The 19,099-nt window shown below is 45.6% G+C and overlaps 1 protein-coding gene across 1 annotated transcript; it reads right to left on the bottom strand.

The window, feature by feature from the left end:
• Positions 1 to 333: 333 nt before the first annotated feature.
• On the bottom strand, positions 334 to 1,965 carry LOC123411399 (putative RING-H2 finger protein ATL49). Its single transcript, XM_045104337.1, has one exon. It carries the CDS (start codon positions 1,786 to 1,788, stop codon positions 496 to 498), a length of 1,293 nt encoding a protein of 430 aa, XP_044960272.1. The 5' UTR covers positions 1,789 to 1,965; the 3' UTR covers positions 334 to 495.
• Positions 1,966 to 19,099: the final 17,134 nt, after the last annotated feature.

Below are 19,099 nucleotides of genomic sequence, written 5' to 3'. Positions count from 1 at the left end.
CAACACCATTGAATGCTAATTATGACAGCGGAGACATAACGATCAGTTTCTTAATCTGTAGGGACGTGACAAATCTCAAAAACAATGTTAACCACAACAGTTTACCTGACAAATCTGATCTGGAAAAATCTATCTATCTTCAGAAAGTACAACCATGTTTCCTTTTGCTCATGAGTAGCTTCTAAGTTGCTCAATTCTATTGTAGAGTACAGTACTGTACTACTTTGTTATGCAAATCACTATAGATTATGTATGCATGCTCCACAAAACTTTTTGAACCTCTCTCACAATTCAAGTCACAATCATGCGAGAATGTGTTTTTACACTGCTCTCTGTGCGCCAATTCGTCGTAGTATTACGTCAAACAACGCAATTCCTGTAATCAATCTGAACAATTCAAAAGAACGGAAGGACACCAAGAAAAACGAATCAATCTCCTGTGTTCAACGTGCCAACTGAATTTCAAGAAGAAGACGGGCAAAAATCAAACGCGGCTCAGGAATGGCTTCCGGCGCTGCTGCTCGGCTGCCACCCGCCGGCGGCCCAGAGCGGCGCCGTCCTCGTCCGCGCGAGCGGCAGCCTCTCCTCCGCAAGGGACGGGGCGCCGCTGCTGCCGAAGCTTGCTGACTGCGACTCCACGTCCCGGCACTCACGGTCGTCGGCGCCTTCGTTCCTGCTCGCCTCGGCCATCGCCGGCCACCGGAACGACACGGAGCGTCTCCCGCCGGCCAGTATCCGGCCGTCCTCCTTCTTGGCGCCGCGCGCCATCCAGATCTTGGACACGGAGAAGCTGTCCTTGTTGCTCAGCCTCGCGTCGTCGCCGCGACGCGCTCCGGCGATCGCCGGCGCGGCGGCCTCTTGCACGGCCGCTTCCCACGCCCCTTTCTTGGCGACGTCGCTCCCGAAGTCGCACTCCGACAGCGCGTGCCGGCGCCTCGATCTCGGGGGCTTCTTGGCCGGCGTCTTGATGGCGACGCGGAGCGCGGCGTGGTCGTCCATCACGTACTCGTAGGATCCCATGGACAGGCACCTCCTCCGTCCGAGTTCGCCTCTGCTAGCGGTTTGATCGGCGGCGAGATGCCCTGAACCGCCATTGCCGTCCATGCACCGGAGCTTGCCAAGCTTCACCTCGACGACCTCCTCTGCCTTCGGGGACGCCTCATTCTCATTTTCGTCCCTTCCACCCGGCGTCTCCGAGGCACGGCCTTCGGACTCCAAGACGAGCACCACCGGGCTGGACGCCGGCGAGAGGTCGGCGGCGAGGACGCTGCCGCGGCAGAGCGGGCAGGTGGAGTGCGAGAGCAGCCAGACGTCGATGCAGGGCACGTGGAAGGCGTGGCCGCAGGTGGGCAGCAGCCGGAGCGCGTCGTCCATGGCGAACTCGCACAGGCACACGGCGCAGTCGAACGGGTCTCCCCCGCCCTTGCGGTGGCCGGCATCGGCGCCGAGGATGGCGCGGTAGACGAAGACGGGGAGCGCGTCGATGAAGGCCTGGTCGACGCCGGCGTCGTGGAGGTGGAACAGCTGCTGGAGCTGGCCCTGGAGCGCCGTGGGGCTGCTGCCGTCGACGTCCCCCGCGGCAACGCGGAGGCGGTGCCGCCGCGCGCGGCGCAGCCGGAGGATGTTCTGCACAAGCAGGTTGAGCAGGCCGAAGATGAAGAACACCATGGCCAGGATGGCCACGATGAGGAGCACGCCGGGGCTCAGCTTGTTCTGGATGGTGTCGAGCACGGAGTGCGTGGGCGGCGGCGGCGGCGCCGCGGGGGTAGACAACGACGAGGTGTCCATGGTAGGCAGGCGTAGGCTATGCCGTGACCGTAATGTGTGTGCCCGAGATGCTGGACATGGTGATTAATGGCGGTGGCTAAGGTGTTTCGAATTGGAGGAGATCTGTGGACCGCCGGGATGGTGCGGTGGAAGTCACTGCGACTGAAGGTAACCGTGGGCAAGGGAGAGGCGATTGGTATTTACTAGCAAAAGGGCCCATGCGTTGCAACGGGAGAAAGAAATACCACACGGCACACGCTTTTAATTTATAAAAAATGTCTATAATTTGAGAATTTATAGTTACGATACAAATAAAGATGGTTTTATCCTATAAAAATGCAGTTCAAAATTTCACAGGTCTTCTATTTTAACAGGGCTTGCATGTAGATTTAATACGTACAAAGAATCAGTCAAGTGACCTTCAGTTTTATCTCTAATCTTGATTTTGTTGACGTGTTTATCCCTAACCCGGATGAGTACCGGAAAAGATGAATAATGATTTATTTATTAAGATTGCACCCTACATAGTATTTTTATTAAACGTTTAACAGATAAAATGATATCATATTTAAATTCCACATATTTTTCTAATCAAATTCTATGTATAATATGTTAAATTTGAAGTTACGGTTGAAAAGATATGAGTATTTAAAAATATATTTAATATATACTACGAGTTTAATGTCATAAATAGTAAGGGCTTTTTTGTAAAATTAGCTCGATGGGTTTTCCGACGGAAACGATAGCCTCTTTATTATTAGGTAAAGATTGCCTCTTAGAGCTTGAGCATCTCTCCGTATAATCGTCGGAATAATTTAAGCCGTTTTATTTATTAGAATAGACACAATAAACAAGGCTCGCTCCGTATTTTTTTTTTACTGTAGCCTGCTAACGCGACCGCGCGATCATTATATCTGCCGGTTCGGCTATTCGATACGGGTCCGAACCTTATCCCTCCGTCGTCACAAAAAATCCTCACCCCTCACCGCCGGCGCCTCAGATCCGCCACGCGCATCTCCAATCCACCGCCTCGCCCCTTCAATCCACCGCCCGAGATGACCAACTCCGATGGTCGTGGCAACGACGACTCCGAGAGGGCGCGTCGCATCAAATCCGACGCGACACGGAAGCGCGCACCCTGCGGTACACACACTAGGCCCTGTCGCCATCGCCGTCGCTCCTCCGACGCGAGACAGAGGAGTACGGCCGCGCGCGGCCGCCTCTTCTTCGGCAGCTCCTCCGAGGTGTCGAGCTCGCGCTCGCGCTCCTCCCTCCCCCTGGTGAAGAGGGAGCTAGAGGAGCTCCCTTCGATGAAGATGGAGCAAGAGGCCGAGGCGGGGCCGGAGCGACGTGCCGGAGGAGTTCCTCCCTCCGGCGGAGGCGGACACCCTTTTGCCCGCGCTGCCAGCGTGAAGTGCGCGGTTGGCGGAAGAGGATCGACATCGTGCTCTACGAGCAGGGTGTCATGTCGGCCCTCGCCTTCGGCGACAAGGTGGAGGAGTGGTGTCGCGAAGCCACTGACCAGGAGCGCATCTACGTCGACTTGTGCTCCTCCTCCGACGACGACTGAGCGCTGCCGTTGGACAACTACCGCACGAGCTCCAACGAGCTCAATTTTGCATAGTGCCGTAGGGTAGTTATTAGCTCCGGTGAGCTCTGGTAGGGTTAGCTTAGCTCGACCCTCTAATAGTTGTGTAGAATAGAATGTAGTATGTATGATCATGTAGTATGTGATGAACTTGAATGATCAGTGTGATTGCTATTTCTCCCGCGAAAGTAATTTTTTTCTTCAAATTATACCGTTTCGTATGCGGGGTCTATTCTACAGTGCAAGATTTCGTCTCACAAAACTCCGCTTCGTCGAACTGTAAACAATGTTTGCGGTTCAGAAAAATACGGGGTCTGCTAGAGATGCTCTGAGAACAGCTCTAGTAGACCCGTATAAGTTAGATCCGTATCACGTTTTTATAATTCATGAAAAATGGTTTTTTACGGACTAGCGAGGGTCGCGACAAAATAGAATCAATATCGCGGAACTATAAAGCAAAATATTCACTCATATTCTTCTCATCTCTTCTTCTTCTTCTTGCCCATGTTCATAAATAGTGCACGAAGCGGTCAAATACGAAACCGTCGGCGTCTAGGACATCGCTCGAACCTAGCTCGTCCGTGGTCGACGAGATCCATGAGCTAGCTATCTAGTTCGTGGCCGGATCCATCCAACAACTTGCTAGCTCGTCCGCCAGATCGATCCAACAGCTCCTCCTTTGTCGCCGTAGCGAGCTCGTCCGTAGCAGCTCGAGTTTCTGGCGAGATTTCGATGAGTTTCGTGAAGAAAACCATCGAAGCCCATGTGCACATGATGAAATTTTCTTGTCGCGTAGTGTTGACCGGTTTACAGGCCCCCTCAGGTTTGCCTCCGAAAACGGTAAATAAAATGGCCGCGGGGGTGTATTCTTAGGATCTGTAAAATGTTTATTGGTTTGACCATTTTTAAGGGGTCTATTCACGATGTTTTTTGACACCGCAAAACTGAAACACTATCTTTTACGGATCTGACCATTTATGTGGGTTCTGCTAAAGTTGCTTATTGTGCAACACTCACGCATTGAATATCGGATCTATTATTCGTATGGCACAAAATAACTGTTTTAATTTTATATTAACCATAATACAAAGTTATACTAAGCTTAAAATATTTATTTCAAGAGAGAGGGAGTACTACTACTTATGGTTTTGCTAACATCATGTCACCTCACTATTCCTTTTTTTGGCTCGTGTTGTGCTGGGGTTGTTGCACGTTGCTTCTTTTTCATGGGCCAGTTGTTGTTTTGCTGCGGCCCGTCGTTGTTTTAGTTGCGGCCTTTAGTAGCGACAACCATTTCGTCTACTCTGCAGTGACAAGCTGGAGTGAGTAACTTCGCTCAAAAAAAAAAAAAAAACTGGAGTGAGTAACAGATCCCAAAGAAACCACATTGTATACTTTTTTTTTTCTATTTGATGTTGTTAAAGGGGGCTTTGGCAGCGAGCGGATAGATATCTATGCCGATCGTTTGTTTTAGTTGAGCATCTATGGATCTTTTCTCATCAGAGCACTTAAATCAATTGTGACATTTGAGCTTAAGAGTAGGAGGTTCAGAAATAGATACAGATTTTTCTGGTTTTTGTATTTTTTTTTTTGAAAGAAAGGGGTTTCCCCCTGCACCACTTTTATTAAAATGAAGCAGACAAGAGTACTACTGACCACCACAAGCAAGACCGAAAAAAGAAAAACAAAACCTGGATCCAGGTTACAATCGAGAAGACATCTCAGACCAGCAAGAGTAGCTGGTATTAAATCACTTTTATTACAGACTGAAGGAAGACAAATCTAGTCAAGATCCTGGCTCCAAGCGATCCTCAAAAGCTCTCCCCAACGCTTGTCCAACAACAAGATGAACCTCCTCAGCACTTCCACTTGAGCAGCATCGCAAAGAACCCGCCATTGTTGCAAAATCCCTCTTAGTTTGACGCAACCCAGTCCTCTCCAAGTGCGGCCCTCGAAGCAAAATTCATTCCGTAATGTCCAAATGCTCCATAAGGAGGCAGCAGTAATCAAATTAATCATAGGTTTTTTCTTATACATCTTCCACAAGGAAGACACATCACACAATCATTGAATTTTATCACCACCAAAGAACTCAACTATGATAGACCAAATGTTACCAGCATTGATGCAATCAAAAAAGAGATGCTGCCCAGATTCCTCCTCATTACAAAATAAGCAAGTTAGATCATTTAATTGCCTTCGTTTAGCTACATTATCCCTAGTTAAAATTCTGTTATATAGACATAACCACAGAAACACATGAATATTTTGTGGACATAAGGTTTTCCAAAGACTATCTCCAACAGGAGAAACCACTCCACCAAAGTTGATACTTTTATAAAAAAGACCTCACAGAATAAACACCATTAGCCTCTAATTGCCAGATGGGACAATCAGGAGAGCTAGAAAGGGGGAAACATTTAATGTGCTCAATGAGCTTATTTCAGCTAGACATAACTCTATTATCCACACATCTTCTAAAAGACAATCTAAGTGTTGTCCCATCCCAAACCTGGGACACCACACAATCTTGCTTATTACATATATCAAACAGCTCCCAAAATCTCACTTTCAGGGAACACTCCCCAGCCCAAATATCATGCCAGAAACTAATGTTGTCCCCAGCACCAATGTTCCAGTGATAGAAAGCTTTTGCAGCACTGAAAGCCCAAGTAACACTTTTCCAAAAGGGGGAGCCCCCTTGTTGCTTAGACCAGAGTATATTTGGATCAGAAACATTATACTTGTATGTTAAAATTCTTTTCCAATCACTATCAGCACTGTTAAAAAATCTTTTACTCTAGGAAGCAAGTAGGGCCATATTGAATTCTCTAATATTAGGAATCCCCAAACCACCAAATTCTTTTTTCCTAGAAACAAGGCCCCAATGTGCCAAATGATATTTATGTTGTTCACCCATATTACCCCACAAGAAATGAGCCATATGAGAATTAATAGCTTTGATAGCCCATTTTGGGAATTTCACCACTGCCATCAAATAAGCAGGGATGCTCACCACACAAGCACAAAGCAAAATAATTTTGCCTCTGTAAGTTAAATATCTCCCTAACCAGCCAGAAATCCCTTTAATAATTCTGTCTATTAAAGGTTGAAGATCTTCCCTTCTCAGATTGTCATAATGCAGGGGAACCCCCAAATATTTAATAGGGAAAGAGCTTCAATTGCAACTAAAATTCTGGGCACACACCCTCGCTCTATCCTCTTCCATATTAATGGTGATGAGGTCACTTTTATGGAAGTTAGTTTTCATACCCGAGAGGTTTTCAAAATAGGATAAAATCCATTTAAAATTCCTTGCTTTCTCAAAAGAATCCTCTAGAAAGAGGAGAGTATCATCGGCATACTGGAGGCTAATCACCCCCTCAGGAATAATATTTGTTAATAACCCAGAGATCAATCCATGATTAGCAGCTTTGGTAAGATTTTTAGAGAAAACATCCGCAACCAAATTAAAAAGCAATGGGGAAATATGATCTCCTTGTTTGAGACCTTTACCACCTACAAAGTAGGGGCCAGTAGTATCATTGATACGGACACTAAAGGTACTTTGGAATAACAAGCTCTTGATCCAGGAAATCCATTTCGGACCAAAGCCCCGGGTCTCTAACATCTCAAATAAAAAATCCCAACTAACTCTATCATAAGCTTTTTCATAATCCAACTTAAGCACAAGCCCTGGTCTATTGGATTTCTTTACTTCGTGAATAGCTTCATGAGCTAGAACCACGCTCTCAAGAATATATCTCCCCTTAATGAAGGCAGTCTGATTAGGGGAAATTAATCTGTCACTAATAGGAAAGAGTCTATTAGTAAGGACTTTATAAAAGATTTTAACAACACAATTACCTAGGCTAATAGGCCTAAATTTCTTCATATATTTAGCATTAGGGTCTTTCGGGATCAAAATGATCAAAGAAAAATTAAGTCTGTGAATATCCAACCTACCCGCCTCAAAATCTCTGACCATACACATAAGATCTTTCTTTATTACCTCCCAAAAGGTTTGGTAAAAGAGAAACGACAGACCATCTGGTCCAGGGGAACCATGTGCATAAGAACCAAAGATGGCTTCTTTGATCTCTGTCTCTTGAGATATTTTTTTGGAGCTCTTCATTCTCAGCAACAGTAATCAGTTCATCTTCCTTCCAAAAGGAAGGGCCAAGATGAATATTATGTTTCTATTCATGCCTAAACATGTCTTTATAAAAGGTTGTTGCCACCTCTAGCATCTCCTCATTGGAATAAACAGGTCCCTGCTCACCAATCAACTCCGACAAATGATTTTTGCGGTGCCTATGATTAGCTAAAGCATGGAAATAAGCATTATTTTTATCCCCGTCTTTAATTCTACGATCCCTCGATCTCTGCCACAAGGCAATCTCCTCTTTCCTAGAAATTTCCTCCAGTTCTAATTTGATATTTTTCATCCGAGTCTTATCATCCTGAGTAATGCGATCAGTTTCCGCAAAGACATCCAGGATATCAAATTCTTGAATCAACTCTCTCTTTTTCTTCTTAATGGCAGCTTCAATATTAATACTCCAACCTTTATTTTTTTCCTAAGACGTTTGGATTTAGAAATCCAAATATTCATAGCATTCATCTCCACCACCGGAGCCTGCCATGTAATCTCTACCAAATTCATAAAATCAGGCTGATCTAACCACCACTTCTCAAACCTAAACAACTTGGGGGAAGTAACTCTCGTGGCCATCGTATCTAGCAGGAGTGGGGTATGGTCACCCCCAATTCTTGGAAGGGCTCTCAGGACTGACAAAGGGAAGAGATGTTGGGGAACATCGCATGGGAAACAAAATTTTTCCTACGCGCACGAAGACCTATCATGGTGATGTCCATCTACGAGAGGGGATGAGTGATCTACGTACCCTCGTAGACCGTACAGCAGAAGCGTTAGAGAACGCGGTTGATGTAGTGGAACGTCCTCACGTCCCTCGATCCGCCCCGCGAACAATCCCGCGATCAGTCCCACGATCTAGTACCGAACGGACGGCACCTCCGCGTTCAGCACACGTACAGCTCGACGATGATCTCGGCCTTCTTGATCCAGCAAGAGAGACGGAGAGGTAGAAGAGTTCTCCGGCGGCGTGACGGCGCTCCGGAGGTTGGTGATGATCTTGTCTCAGCAGGGCTCCGCCCGAGCTCCGCAGAAACGCGATCTAGAGGAAAAACCGTGGAGGTATGTGGTCGGGCAGCCGTGGAAAAGTCGTCTCAAATCAGCCCTAAAACCTCCGTATATATAGGTGGGAGGGAGGGGACCTTGCCTTGGGGCTCAAGGAGCCCCAAGGGGGTCGGCCGAGTCCAAGGGGGAGGACTCTCCCCCCCCCCAAACCGAGTTGGACTAGGTTTGGTGGGAGGGAGTCCCCCTTCCTTCCCACCTCCTCCTTTTTTTTTCTTTCTCTCTTGATTTTCTTCTCCTTGGCGCATAGAGCCTTTTGGGCTGTCCCACCAGCCCACTAAGGGCTGGTGTGCCACCCTCAAGGCCTATGGGCTTCCCCGGGGTGGGTTGCCCCCCCCCCCCCGTGAACTCCCGGAACCCATTCGTCATTCCCGGTACATTCCCGGTAACTCCGAAAACCTTCCGGTAATCAAATGAGGCCATCCTATATATCAATCTTTGTTTCCGGACCATTCCGGAAACCCTCTTGACGTCCGTGATCTCATCCGGGACTCCGAACAACATTCGGTAACCAACCATATAACTCAAATACGCATAAAACAACGCCGAACCTTAAGTGTGCAGACCCTGCGGGTTCGAGAACTATGTAGACATGACCCGAGAGACTCCTCGGTCAATATCCAATAGCGGGACCTGGATGCCCATATTGGATCCTACATATTCTACGAAGATCTTATCGTTTGAACCTCAGTGCCAAGGATTCATATAATCCCGTATGTCATTCCCTTTGTCCTTCGGTATGTTACTTGCCCGAGATTGGATCGTCAGTATCCATATACCTATTTCAATCTCGTTTACCGACAAGTCTCTTTACTCGTTCCGTAATACAAGACCCCGCAACTTACACTAAGTTACATTGCTTGCAAGGCTTGTGTGATGTTGTATTACCGAGTGGGCCCCGAGATACCTCTCCGTTTACACGGAGTGACAAATCCCAGTCTTGATCCATACTAACTCAACTAACACCTTCGGAGATACCTGTAGAGCATCTTTATAGTCACCCAGTTACGTTGCGACGTTTGATACACACAAAGCATTCCTCCGGTGTCAGTGAGTTATATGATCTCATGGTCATAGGAATAAATACTTGACACGCAGAAAACAGTAGCAACAAAATGACACGATCAACATGGTACGTCTATTAGTTTGGGTCTAGTCCATCACGTGATTGTCCTAATGACGTGATCCAGTTATCAAGCAACAACACCTTGTTCATAATCAGAAGACACTGACTATCTTTGATCAACTGGCTAGCCAACTAGAGGCTTGCTAGGGATGGTGTTTTGTCTATGTATCCACACATGTAAATGAGTCTTCATTCAATACAATTATAGCATGGACAATAAACGATTATCTTGATACAGGAATTATAATAATAACTATATTTATTATTGCCTCTAGGGCATAATTCCAACAGTCTCCCACTTGCACTAGAGTCAATAATCTAGCCCTCACATCACCATGTGAATTACATTGTAATAAATCTAACACCCATACAGTTCTGGTGTTGATCATGTTTTGGCCGTGGAAGAGGTTTAGTCAGCGGGTCCGCTACATTCAGATCCGTGTGCACTTTGCATATATTCACGTCCTCTCCCTCGACGTAGTCGCGGATGAGGTTGAAGCATCGTTTGATGTGTCTGGTCTTCTTGTGAAACCGTGGTTCCTTTGCTAAGGCAATGGCACCAGTGTTGTCACAGAACAAGGTTATTGGACTCAGTGCGCTTGGCACCACTCCAAGATCCGTCATGAACTGCTTCATCCAGACACCCTCCTTAGCCGCCTCCGAGGCAGCCATGTACTCCGCTTCACATGTAGAATCTTCTACGACGCTTTGCTTGGAACTGCACCAGCTTACTGCACCCCCATTAAGAATAAATACGTATCCGGTTTGCGACTTAGAGTCGTCCGGATCTGTGTCAAATCTTGCATCGACGTAACCTTTTACGGCGATCTCTTCGTCACCTCCATACACGAGAAACATCTCCTTAGTCCTTTTCAGGTACTTCAGGATATTCTTGACCGCTGCCCAGTGATCCACTCCTGGATTACTCTGGAACCTACCTGCCATACTTATGGCCAGGCTAACATCCGGTCTAGTGCACACATCGCATACATGATAGAACCTATGGCTGAAGCATAGGGGACGGAGCACATATGCTCTTTATCTTCATCATTGCTGGGCACTGAGTCTTACTCAATCTCGTACCTTGTAAAACTGGCAAGAACCCTTTCTTGGACTGTTCCATTTTGAACCTCTTCAAAACTTTATCAAGGTATGTGCTTTGTGAAAGTCCTATCAGGCGTTTTGATCTATCCCTATAGATCTTAATGCCTAGAATGTAAGCAGCTTCTCCTAGGTCCTTCATAGAGAAACTTTTATTCAAGTAACCTTTTATGCTCTCCAAAAGCTCTACGTTGTTTCCAATCAGTAATATGTCATCCACATATAATATTAGAAACGCCACAGAGCTCCCACTCACTTTCTTGTAAATACAAGATTCTCCAACCACTTGTATAAACCCAAATGCTTTGATCACCTCATCAAAGCGTTTGTTCCAACTCCGAGATGCTTGCACCAGTCCATAAATGGATCGCTGGAGCTTGCACACCTTGTTAGCATTCTTAGGATCGACAAAACCTTCGGGTTGCATCATATACAACTCTTCCTTAAGGAAACCGTTAAGGAACGCCATTTTGACATCCATCTGCCAGATTTCATAATCGAAAAATGCAGCTATTGCTAACATGATTCTGACGGACTTAAGCATCGCTACGGGTGAGAAAGTCTCATCGTAGTCAACTCCTGGAACTTGTGAAAAACCCTTTGCCACAAGTCGAGCTTTATAAACGGTCACATTGCCGTCAGCGTCCGTCTTCTTCTTAAAGATCCATTTGTTTTGAATAGCCTTGCGGCCCTCAGGTAGTATCTCCAAAGTCCACACTTTGTTCTCATACATGGATCCTATCTCGGACTTCATGGCTTCTAGCCATTTGTTGGAATCTGGGCCCACCATTGCTTCTTCATAATTTGCAGGTTCATTGTTGTCTAACAACATGATTGATAAGACGGGAGTACCGTACCACTCTGGAGCAGCACGTGATCTCGTGGACCTGCGTGGTTCAACAGAAACTTGAACTGGAGTTTCATGATCATCATCATTAACTTCCTCCTCAACCGGCGTCGCAACGACAGAGGTTTCCCCTTGCCCTGCGCCACCATCCAGAGGGATGAGAGGTTCGACAACCTCGTCAAGTTCTATCTTCCTCCCACTCAATTCTCTCGAGAGAAACTCCTTCTCGAGAAAAGCTCCGTTCTTAGCAACAAACACTTTGCCCTCGGATTTGAGATAGAAGGTGTACCCAACTGTCTCTTTTGGGTAACCTATGAAGACGCACTTTTCCGCTTTGGGTTCCAGCTTTTCGGGCTGAAGCTTTTTGACATAAGCATCACATCCCCAAACTTTAAGAAACGACAACTTTGGCCTTTTGCCATACCACAGTTCGTATGGTGTCGTCTCAACGGATTTTGATGGTGCCCTATTTAAAGTGAATGCAGCTGTTTCTAATGCATAACCCCAAAATGATAACGGCAAATCAGTAAGAGACATCATAGATCGCACCATCTCTAACAAAGTACGATTACGACGTTCGGACACACCATTACACTGTGGTGTTCCAGGCGGTGTCAACTGTGAAACAATTCCACATTTTCTTAAGTGATTACCAAACTCGAAACTCAGATATTCACCCCCACGATCAGACCGTAGGAACTTGATCTTCTTGTTACGATGATTTTCCACTTCACTCTGAAATTGCTTGAACTTTTCAAATGTTTCACTTGTGCTTCATCAAGTAGACATAGCCATACCTACTCAAATCGTCAGTGAAGGTGAGAAAATAACGATATCCGCCGCGTGCCTCCACGCTCATCGGACCACACACATCGGTATGTATGATTTCCAATAAGTCACTTGCACGCTCCATTGTTCCAGAGAACGGAGTCTTAGTCATCTTGCCCATGAGGCATGGTTCGCACGTGTCAAGTGAATCAAAGTCAAGTGACTCCAAAAGTCCATCAGCATGGAGTTTCTTCATGCGCTTTACACCAATATGACCTAAGCGGCAGTGCCACAAAATATGGCGCTATCATTGTTTACTCTAACTCTTTTGGTCTCAATGTTATGTATATGAGTATCGCTATCAAGATTCAATATGAACAATCCTCTCACATTCGGTGCATGACCATAAAAGATGTTACTCATAGAAATAGAACAACCATTATTCTCTGACTTAAAAGAGTAACCGTCTCGCAATAAACAAGATCCAGATATAATGTTCATGCTCAACGCAGGCACTAAATAACAATGATTTAAGTTCATCACTAATCCCGACGGTAGCTGAAGTGACACTGTGCTGACGGCGATTGCATCAACCTTGGAACCATTTCCTACGCGCATCGTCACTTCATCTTTCGCCAGCCTTCGTCTATTCCGCAGTTCCTGTTTCGAGTTGCAAATATGAGCAACAGAACCGGTATCGAATACCCAGACACTACTACGAGAGCCGGTTAAGTACACATCAATAACATGTATATCAAATATACCTGATTTTTCTTTGCCCGCCTTCTTATCTGCCAGATACTTGGGGCAATTGCGCTTCCAGTGACCCATACCCTTGCAATAGTAACACTCCGTTTCAGGCTTAGGTCCAGCTTTGGGTTTCTTCGGCGGATTGGCAACAGGCTTGCCGCTCTTCTTCGAATTGCCCTTCTTGCCTTTGCCGTTTCTCTTGAAACTAGTGGTCTTATTCACCATCAACACTTGATGCTCTTTACGGAGTTCAGACTCTGCGACTTTCAGCATCGCAAACAACTCGCCGGGAGACTTGTTCATCCCTTGCATGTTGTAGTTCAACACAAAGCCTTTATAGCTTGGCGGCAGTGATTGAAGGATTCTGTCAGTGATAGCCTCTTGCGGGAGTTCAATCCCCAGCTCAGCTAGACGGTTTGAGTACCCAGACATTTTGAGCACATGTTCACTGACAGATGAGTTTTCCTCCATCTTGCAAGCATAGAATTTATCGGAGGTCTCATACCTCTCGATCCGGGCGTTCTTCTGAAAGATAAACTTCAACTCCTGGAACATCTCAAATGCTCCATGACGCTCAAAGCTACGTTGAAGTCTCGGTTCTAAGCCATACAAGACTGCACATTGAACTATTGAGTAGTCCTCCTTACGTGCTAACCAAGCTTTCTTAACATCCTGATCAGCCTTAGGGGGTGGTTCATCTCCTAGCGCAGCATTAAGGACATAATCCTTCTTCCCAGCTTGTAAGATTAGCTTAAGATTACGAGCCCAGTCTACAAAGTTGCTTCCATCATCTTTCAACTTAGCTTTCTCTAGGAACGTATTAAAATTCAGGATGACTGTCGCGTGAGCCATGATCTACAACACAAATATATTCAAAGTGGACTTTAGACTATGTTCAAGATAATTAGAGTTTAACTTAATCAAATTATATGCTAAACTCCCACTCAAAAAGTACATCTCTCTAGTCATTTGAGTGGTTCATGATCCACTTACACTATCCCAAGTCCGACCATCACGTGAGTTGAGTATAGTTTCAGTGGTAAGCATCCCTATGCTAATCATATCATCTATATGATTCATGATCGACCTTTCGGTCTCATGTGTTCCGAGGCCATGTCTGCACATGCTAGGCTCGTCAAGCTTAACCCGAGTGTTCCGCGTGCGCAACTGTTTTGCACCCGTTGTATGTGAACGTTGAGTCTATCACACCCGATCATCACGTGGTGTCTCGAAACGACGAACTGTAGCAACGGTGCATAGTCGGGGAGAACACAATTTCGTCTTGAAATTTTAGTGAGAGATCACCTCATAATGCTACCGTCGTTCTAAGCAAAATAAGGTGCATAAAAGGATTAACATCACATGCAATTCATAAGTGACATGATATGGCCATCATCACGTGCTTCTTGATCTCCATCACCAAAGCACCGGCACGATCTTCTTGTCACCGGCGCCACACCATGATCATCCATCAACATGTTGCCATCGGGGTTGTCGTGCTACTCATGCTATTACTACTAAAGCTACATCCTAGCAAGATAGTAAACGCATCTGCAAGCACAAACGTTAGTATAAAGACAACCCTATGGCTCCTGCCGGTTGCCGTACAATCGACGTGCAAGTCGATATTTCTATTACAACATGATCATCTCATACATCCAATATATCACATCGCATCATTGGCCATATCACATCACAAGCATACCCTGCAAAAACAAGTTAGACGTCCTCTAATTTTGTTGTTGCATGTTTTACGTGGTGACCAAGGGTATCTAGTAGGATCGCATCTTACTTACGCAAACACCACAACGGAGATATATGAGTTGCTATTTAACCTCATCCAAGGACCTCCTCGGTCAAATCCGATTCAACTAAAGTTGGAGAAACCGACACTTGCCAGTCATCTTTGAGCAAAGGGGGTTACTCGTAACGATGAAACCAGTCTCTCGTAAGCGTACGAGTAATGTCGGTCCAAGCCGCTTCAATCCAACAATACCGCGGAATCAAGAAAAGACTAAGGAGGGCAGCAAAACGCACATCACCGCCCACAAAAACTTTTGTGTTCTACTCGAGAAGACATCTACGGATGAACCTAGCTCATGATGCCACTGTTGGGGAACGTCGCATGGGAAACAAAAAATTTCCTACGCGCACGAAGACCTATCATGGTGATGTCCATCTACGAGAGGGGATGCGTGATCTATGTACCCTTGTAGATCGTACAGTAGAAGCGTTAGTGAACGCGGTTGATGTAGTGGAACGTCCTCACGTCCCTCGATCCGCCCCGCGAACAATCCCGCGATCAGTCCCACGATCTAGTACCGAACGGACGGCACCTCCGCGTTCAGCACACGTACAGCTCGACGATGATCTCGGCCTTCTTGATCCAGCAAGAGAGACGGAGAGGTAGAAGAGTTCTCCGGCAGCGTGACGGCGCTCCGGAGGTTGGTGATGATCTTGTCTCAGCAGGGCTCCGCCCGAGCTCCGCAGAAACGCGATCTAGAGGAAAAACCGTGGAGGTATGTGGTCGGGCAGCCGTGGAAAAGTCGTCTCAAATCAGCCCTAAAACCTCCGTATATATAGGTGGGAGGGAGGGGACCTTGCCTTGGGGCTCAAGGAGCCCCAAGGGGGTCGGCCGAGTCCAAGGGGGAGGACTCTCCCCCCCCCCAAACCGAGTTGGACTAGGTTTGGTGGGAGGGAGTCCCCCTTCCTTCCCACCTCATCCTTTTTTTTCTTTCTCTCTTGATTTTCTTCTCCTTGGCGCATAGAGCCTTTTGGGCTGTCCCACCAGCCCATTAAGGGCTGGTGTGCCACCCTCAAGGCCTATGGGCTTCCCCGGGGTGGGTTCCCCCCCGGTGAACTCCCGGAACCCATTCGTCATTCCCGGTACATTCCCGGTAACTCCGAAAACCTTCCGGTAATCAAATGAGGTCATCCTATATATCAATCTTCGTTTCCGGACCATTCTGGAAACCCTCGTGACGTCCGTGATCTCATCCGGGACTCCGAACAACATTAGGTAACCAACCATATAACTCAAATACGCATAAAACAACGCCGAACCTTAAGTGTGCAGACCCTGCGGGTTCGAGAACTATGTAGACATGACCCGAGAGACTCCTCGGTCAATATCCAATAGCGGGACCTGGATGCCCATATTGGATCCTACATATTCTACGAAGATATTATCGTTTGAACCTCAGTGCCAAGGATTCATATAATCCCGTATGTCATTCCCTTTGTCCTTCGGTATGTTACTTGCCCGAGATTCGATCGTCAGTATCCATATACCTATTTCAATCTCGTTTACCGGCAAGTCTCTTTACTCGTTCCGTAATACAAGACCCCGTAACTTACACTAAGTTACATTGCTTGCAAGGCTTGTGTGATGTTGTATTACCGAGTGGGCCCCGAGATACCTCTCCGTTTACGCGGAGTGACAAATCCCAGTCTTGATCCATACTAACTCAACTAACACCTTCGGAGATACCTGTAGAGCATCTTTATAGTCACCCAGTTACGTTGCGACGTTTGATACACACAAAGCATTCCTCCGGTGTCAGTGAGTTATATGATCTCATGGTCATAGGAATAAATACTTGACACGCAGAAAACAGTAGCAACAAAATGACACGATCAACATGCTACGTCTATTAGTTTGGGTCTAGTCCATCACGTGATTCTCCTAATGACGTGATCCAGTTTTCAAGCAACAACACCTTGTTCATAATCAGAAGACACTGACTATCTTTGATCAACTGGCTAGCCAACTAGAGGCTTGCTAGGGATGGTGTTTTGTCTATGTATCCACACATGTAAATGAGTCTTCATTCAATACAATTATAGCATGGACAATAAACGATTACCTTGATACAGGAATTATAATAATAACTATATTTATTATTGCCTCTAGGGCATAATTCCAACAAGAGAGTGTCCCAAGACGGAGACACAAAAACCCTATCAATGGTAGCATAGATGGGATCATCCTGGTTATTACACCAGGTGTATTTCCTATTAGCCACCTTAATCTCCATCAGCCCCCATTTGTTGATCTAATCATTGAAAAGAAAAACAATAGACTGATTGCAATTACCATTGCTCTTGTTCTCAGCAGATCTAATGAGATTAAAATCTCCACCTAAAATAACAGGATAGGAGACCTCATCCATAACCTCATGCAACTCTGCAATAAATTCCACCTTGCGCTCGTTATAAGCAGTGCCATATACAACAATAAACTGCCACACACACTTCTCCGCTTTACTTCTAATTGTGTCCAACACACAAAATTCCTTATCAACAAAACCAATGATCTCATAAATGTCCCTGTTAATGCCCACAAGGACACCACCAGCCGAACCATGAGCAGGGAACTGATGCCAAAGAATATGCTTGCTACCCGCAATATAGTTCAAACTATTATTATCTATATTCTCCCTTTTAGTTTCAAAGAAACCAACAAAGTCCACCGAGTTACCCCTAATAAAATCTTGTAGACGCTGCAATTCACCAGTTTGGCCTAGACCACGGATATTCGAGAAGGCACCAATCATGGAATCTTAAATGGGTGGGACAGGCTACAAAGCCTCTTAGTTTGTTTAATATTGGGGCAGGAGTTCTCCAAATAAGCAGCGTTTTTAGATTTGGAATCACCTTTATTATTGGTCAAGGATAAATTCCTTTCTATCACATGACTAGATATATCCAGGTTATTAGGTAAAACAGATTCAGGGTTAGAATCAGGGAATTCCAAACATCTAAGCTTTTCTCTAAGGACTAAATCCTGAATAATATCACTTTGTTCATCATGACTACTACCAACACAAATATCAATCTTGGAAATTTGATCAATAAGGGATTTAGAATCCGAAATGGTAAAAGACTTACCTTGGAAAGTAGTAGGGATTTCCAAGTTCTTCCTCTGCAGATAGGCAATAGCTTTCTCCATAATCTTCACATTACCATGCCGCCTTGTAGTGGGCCTGGTAGAAAGCACAGGGCCCCATTTCTCAACCAGGACTGGCTCTTTCTTCTTGCACTTGCTCATCTCAGCATCTTTTAAAGATTCAAACAGGGATATTTTAGTAGAACCAATTTTTGTTGCAACATCTTCACGTAAGCACACCATTTCTGGCAGGTTGATCTCCTCTTCTCCCTCAGAAACATCCATCTCAAAGTTTTTGAGCTGAGTAGAACAGTACTCCATATGAGAGTGAATATCAAATTCTTCCTTGTCAGATAACATCTCTTCACTTCCACCTATCTCTTGGGAAATTGGGGTTTTAGTTCCAAACTCTTCAATGCACTGTTCATGCACCTCATCAACCAACAACAAGGGATGAAACTTAACTGCAGAGACACAAGTCCCATTGCCCTTACTGCTAGATCCAGAATCTTTGTTCTTAGAGAAATTAGCTTCATCAAGCTCATCAATAGGTTCATCATTTTCACCATCCATGAAGTCCTCAGGAATATCAACATCATCTTCCACTTTGTCCTCATCATCAATATCAAGATCTGGATCATCGTCATCCTCATCTAGACCATCTCCAACTTGAGTAAAACCTTCAACTGTGAACATGAGGATATACATCTTCTTTTTCATTTCCACCAACCTATCAAAGGGGATTTTGGTAGGATCTCTACAGGCTACCTTAATTCTGATTTTCTCATAGAAATTTTTAAAAATTCCATTCCAATACACATCTACTAAGATTCCAAAACAAGAAGCCACTTGTGCAAACACCTTCCATGCACACCACTTAGGGGGGATACCTTCCACTTGGATCCATGCTTCAGTTAATTCTCCATAGGATTCAAGCATCCCAGTCCACTCACAAATCTTCACAGAAACCCCATCAATTGGTAGGTCAAAAGCTGGAAATTCAATCAGATCCTCAACTTTTTTCCAAGGGGGGAATCTAAGTAGAA

This window comes from Hordeum vulgare, chromosome 7H, assembly GCF_904849725.1.
Source record: "Hordeum vulgare subsp. vulgare chromosome 7H, MorexV3_pseudomolecules_assembly, whole genome shotgun sequence".
Classification (NCBI taxonomy): domain Eukaryota; kingdom Viridiplantae; phylum Streptophyta; class Magnoliopsida; order Poales; family Poaceae; genus Hordeum; species Hordeum vulgare.
This window is presented reverse-complemented; position numbering and strand designations above follow the sequence as displayed.

Excerpts from the sequence above, each read along its gene's own strand:
- LOC123411399 (XM_045104337.1), bottom strand. The coding sequence starts at position 1,788 with ATGGACACCTCGTCGTTGTCTACCCCCGCGGCGCCGCCGCCGCCGCCC.